Below are 5429 nucleotides of genomic sequence, written 5' to 3'. Positions count from 1 at the left end.
AAGAATTCAATAGATTTATGTAATTATTTCGTTGTTAATATAAAGTTAGCGATTTAAATTTGTTGCATATAATAAAATAATTAAGAGAGGATATATCTTGAATTCTTGATCCAAATATGTCCGCTATGTATAAGCAGTACGTGTCTATCATGTTATGTTTGGAGCATTTACTCTGTATAAGCAGTATATGTCGTGATGTTATGTTTGGACTTGATCAAAGTCAGGTTAAATTTAGCCGACTCCAGTAAACAATTTGCTATGCATGTGAAAGACACCCTTTTATACGCATGTTGTTTATTCTTCCCTATATACATATTCTAATAATTTTTATTAAAAATATATAACATTAAACTATACCATCTTCAACGTTCTCTTGTTTATAAAATTATTCATCTTTATCTTTTCTTTTTGGTTTGAGTCATGAATGGCTGTGCGTTTCCCACTTTCTCTCTCTCTCCTCCTTCCTCACCCCATCACTTTCTCTGCACTTGATTCCCTTTGTTAAATTTTCTATTCCCTCTAGGGTTTGAATTATTGTGCTCTCACTTCTTTAATCATCCTAAAAAAATCAGTTTTTAATACTCTTAAACATCATACTTTATTCTTCTTTGTTTTCTGTTCTTTTTCTTTCTTTTTTTTAATCTTATTATTTTTTTCTTTTTTCAGTTCTTGTTGTTGTGTATGGCTGGTTTAGACCTAAGCTCAGCTTCTCACTTTGCTCATCACTTCCACAGACCTAACCTCGATCACCTCCAGGAACCACAAGATGATGATGACACCAACAACTACGCCAATCATCAAAACCTCGAGCTCGACTCCGATCCCGGCAGCACCCTCCCTCGCCGGCCAAAAGGGAGGCCTCCCGGATCCAAGAACAAGCCCAAACCACCGATCATCATAACCCGAGAGAGCGCGAACACGCTCCGAGCTCATATCTTGGAGGTGGGGACTGGTTGTGATGTGTTCGAGGCGGTGGCGGCCTATGCAAGGAAGCGGCAGCGAGGGATTTGTGTACTGAGCGGAACCGGCACGGTGACAAACGTGATGTTGAGGCAGCCGGCTGCGGTGGGAGCTATCGCGACGCTGCCTGGCCGGTTCGAGATACTGTCCTTGTCAGGATCGTTCCTGCCGCCACCGGCACCGCCCGGTGCGACCAGCTTATCGGTGTACTTGGCCGGAGGACAAGGTCAGGTTGTGGGAGGGAATGTTGTGGGTGCTTTGATTGCTGCCGGTCCGGTTATCGTCATCGCGGCCTCGTTCAGTAATGTAGCGTACGAAAAGCTGCCGATGGATGAAGATGAACTGCCTGTTTTACAAAGCTCTGGTGTTGGTGAAGGTGGCAGTGGTGGTGGTGGAGGTGGAGGAGTCAGCAACCCATTTTCTGACCCATCTTCTAGTCTTCCCTTTGTCAATTTGCCTCAGTTACCGGTGAACGGGTGGGTGGGGAACTCCGGCGGGCGGGCTCCATATTGACCTAATTTTGAGGTCAGAAAAGGTTAGAGAACTCAGGATTTATCATGATCTCCATCTTGTACGTACAATGAATCAGTGTTCTTCATTGTTGTGTTGATTTAGTTTTCTTATCTTTCTTTTTGATTTGTGAAAAATACTCTTGTTGCTGATCTTTGTGGATTTTATATGCATGACTGCTCTTTAGAAATCGTTTGAGGTTTAGCTTTTGAGATTCAAGTACTATAAATCATGAGTTTATGTGCATCTGGTATAGTTAATGCTGCAATTTGGATGTATTTAGCTTACCGGCCAATTATAATATATATATATATAGGTTTGTGTATCTATATATATATATATATATATATATCATCTGATGAAACTAAAAAGAAATGGTTTATTCTATCTTCTTTTGCATGTCATAGATTATTTAGGGGTTTTCCCTTCAAAAGTTATTCTTCATTATTAGATATTAGAGGATTTAAGTAAATTAAGAATATATCTACTAAGAAATTAAGAACTACACAATTTATGGATTAATTTCACTTCTTAAAGATAAATAATGTGTGATCTAATTAGTGGTCTTGTGAACATAATATCAGTACTGCACATGCATGCTCTCTCGATCTCTACATAGTGTGTGTGTGTGTGTGTGTGTGTGTGTGTGTGTGTGTGTGTGTGTGTCATCTACATCTCAGGGCAAAGCATTCTTCTTTTTTAGGGTTATTTCATGGCAGAGTGAGTAATTAATGTCAAGCTAATTATTTGTTTAATTAGATATATAATCTGCACTAAGCTTTAGTAGTCCAGCTTTGTTGTTGTACAACTTCTAATAATTTAAATTAATGCATGTGCTACTTCTTAACCAGATACCATATGAGTTGATATCATGATCATACCCTTTATATGTTCCCTAGCACAAACTTTCCAGGCTACTCATAAAATACAAATGAACATACAATATATATGTGTTCAGAATACAATTCATTCAATGAAAGTTTTCTAAAAATAAGCATTGCTACATAAATTATTAATAAATTCTTACAAATTAGTGCAAACTAATAAATAAATAAAAAAATTTGCAGTTGTTCAAAGTACCCAAAAATTTGCACAGTTTAACCCATCCTCGTCCCCATTTACAATCATATACTAACATTAGGCCTTTGTGTTTGGAGTTTATTAGAAGTCGATGATAATAATGTAGACTGTGCCTATATAATATATATATATATATATTGTAGACTGTGCAAATTAACCTATCTTGGGCTGCTTATATATGTTTTATTATATTACACATAAGAACAAGATACTACAAATTAAAAACATATATATATATGTGGTAATCTGCACAAGAATTGAGAGAATTAATTCCTTCACCAATTAAAGGTGATTTGTTGCATCTCATCACATGCAGTCTGACTCTTCATCATAAGTGCACCAATTAACACATGGATCAACAATGAGATCCAAACTCGATCAAGAGTCAAGACATGACATGCAATATTATAATCTAATACCATTTTAAAATATATATAAGTTAACCTAAAAGTTTAAGTTGTTATTATAACATGATGATTCAGATCTTGATATATTTCATTGTGGTTTTTTTTATTTTTATGTGTGTTGTTCGAACAGTGATTTCATTCTATATATGTTTAATATAACCTCTAATTTTGAGAAGTAGTTCAATTATCACTTTCATTGTGGGTCATTAATTTTCTAAATTATGTAAAAAAAGATACCGAGGACTGTTTTACAAGATTAATTAGTCAAAATATGGACTGAAATATACCCCCGAGTAGATCAACTAACTTATAATTAACTAATTTAGTTTAGTACGTAGGCCATAATCTTATTTCCTATTACAATGAATTATAAAATATGCAACCTAGCTATATATTTTTTTCATTTTCTCTAGCTAGTTGAGTAACAGTTCAACACCTCCATTTTTCTTTCTTTTTTTTTTCCCCTTTATATTGCATGTGATCTGGCTCATGCGCATTAGCATAGCTTATTTCTAACCCTTTATATATACAGAGACAATTAATGTTGTATTTCTTTTGCAAACAAGTCCGAGCTAGGAATGGATTAATTTGGTGATCAATAGTATATACATGCACATACATGAAATTAATGGCTCATTTCAATTTTTGGTGTACGTCCATTTCTTGCTCAATATGCACTCGAATGTTCTATGAATTTATGTTACAAATATTATTTTAATTACACTTAATTTCTTGAAAAGAGGTTTTATTTTCGCTATCATGAGTTGATTCCAATTCAAGTTCTCTCTCTTTCACACTACCTCTGGTTTCAGGAAACTCAATCTTTTTTTTCCATCATATGTTGTATAGTTTTATAAAACAATGATTACATTTATTTTTCAGGAAGGTTGAATTTATTTATTTATTTTATTTAGTTTTTTTTAGCAGGGTTAATGTATTGAGTAGACATGAAAGTGTAAGAACTCAACGGCATTCCCTTCTTTGTTTGTCTGGTTCGGGGGAAAGGTCTCGTTGAGTTCTTAATAATCATAATACTTTTTTCATAAATATGACAAAACTAATTTTTTTCAATATTTCAAAAACCTTCATTTCTCCATTTAGGATAAAAAAAAAAAAAAAAAAAAAAAAAAAAAAATTCATTCCTTCCTTTTTTGATGTGATGATTTTTTGAAAAATGAACTTTATTGGATTGATTGGGTTACATATTTTGTTATACCAGAAGCAAATCTTTTTTTTTTTTTGGTAAGATTGAAACTTTATTGATCACTTGGTGGGACTAGGAAAGAAAATATATGTTATACTTATTTATTTCTTTTTGTGCATTTTCTTAATTAATCATATGATGTTTTTTCTTTTCGGTAAATAATCATATGATGTTGCATGGTTAATTCATCTCATTAATTTATATGAAAATGCATTCCACTTCATCTTCCAGAGAAAGGAGTATCGCTCATCATGGTAGCTTTGAAATGCCTCAGCATATGTATTTCACCCAATTATTTTCCCTTCTACGATTAATCCAGATGTGTTAAGTAAGTTAATTCTATGTTACCATGTAGTTTAGGTAAGATTTAATTAAGTTAATGCAGATGTGTTGCGCAGCTACGACTGTGGATATAGTCCGAGCTTTACCCAATTCTTATGTAGGAGTCGCTTTACATGAATCCCGTGAATACCCAGACACCTTGATTATCAAAAAAAAAAAAAAATTAATAAAATCTCACCTCATCCAAATCACACTTATTTGATCAAATGATGGAATTCTGTGTAGTGTCCATTTTGAATTCTACATAAAACAGAGAAAGTTAAGATTATACTTCATTTTTTTTTTCCTTTACATTTTTTTTTTTTTTTTTTTGCGCAAATCTCACTTAGATGGTTTGGAAGAGATTCCTCCCCACCAACTAGACAAATACTGTTACACCATTGAATTAAATGGTTAAAAATGCAAACTTAACATGTACTAGTTCCATACAACAAAAGTGGGAAAACTCGCAAATTTAAATAAATAAAAAATAAAATCTAAATTCAAAACTGGAGAGTGCATCTGCAATTCTTTTGTTTTGTTTTTTTTTTTTTTTTTTTTTTCCGACTAATCCCGAAGACTCAGGAAGGGCGACCCTACCCGGGCAGGATAAGTCGCTAAGTATGGCAGCCGAAGCCTGACCCCAAGTTGTCGTAAGTTCCTAGTAAGAATCGAACCCCAAACCTTGGTGCTAGTAAGCACCCAATCCCAGTTGATTTTACCACTAAACCAACCCCTTGGGGTTCTGCAACACTTTTTGTTTACATAAGAGGTATCTATTTTTCCCTCTGGCATTGCTCTTAAATTTCATTAGAGAGATCATTTCCATGGGCTCTTTGGAGTAATCACTTTTCTCTTTTCTTTTTTTTTTTTCTTTTTTTTTTTTTTCCCCTTAGAAAAAACTCAAACATCCATTTGTCCTTAAAGAGATTCGAACCCTAAATCAC

General features: G+C 33.9%; 1 protein-coding gene across 1 annotated transcript; it reads left to right on the top strand.

Moving 5' to 3' along the window:
- Positions 1 to 445: 445 nt before the first annotated feature.
- LOC132279457 (AT-hook motif nuclear-localized protein 23-like) lies at positions 446 to 1473 on the top strand. The gene has a single exon (XM_059781437.1). The coding sequence runs from the start codon at positions 682 to 684 to the stop codon at positions 1471 to 1473; it is 792 nt and encodes a 263-aa protein (XP_059637420.1). The 5' UTR covers positions 446 to 681.
- The last annotated feature ends 3956 nt before the right edge of the window (positions 1474 to 5429 follow it).

The sequence above is a fragment of the Cornus florida genome, unplaced genomic scaffold, assembly GCF_030987335.1.
Source record: "Cornus florida cultivar Cherokee Brave unplaced genomic scaffold, ASM3098733v1 CherokeeBrave_3.0.0_Hap2_Chr10, whole genome shotgun sequence".
Lineage (NCBI taxonomy): Eukaryota > Viridiplantae > Streptophyta > Magnoliopsida > Cornales > Cornaceae > Cornus > Cornus florida.
The sequence above is the reverse complement of the archived record's forward strand: the minus strand, read 5'-3'. Positions and strand labels throughout refer to the sequence as shown.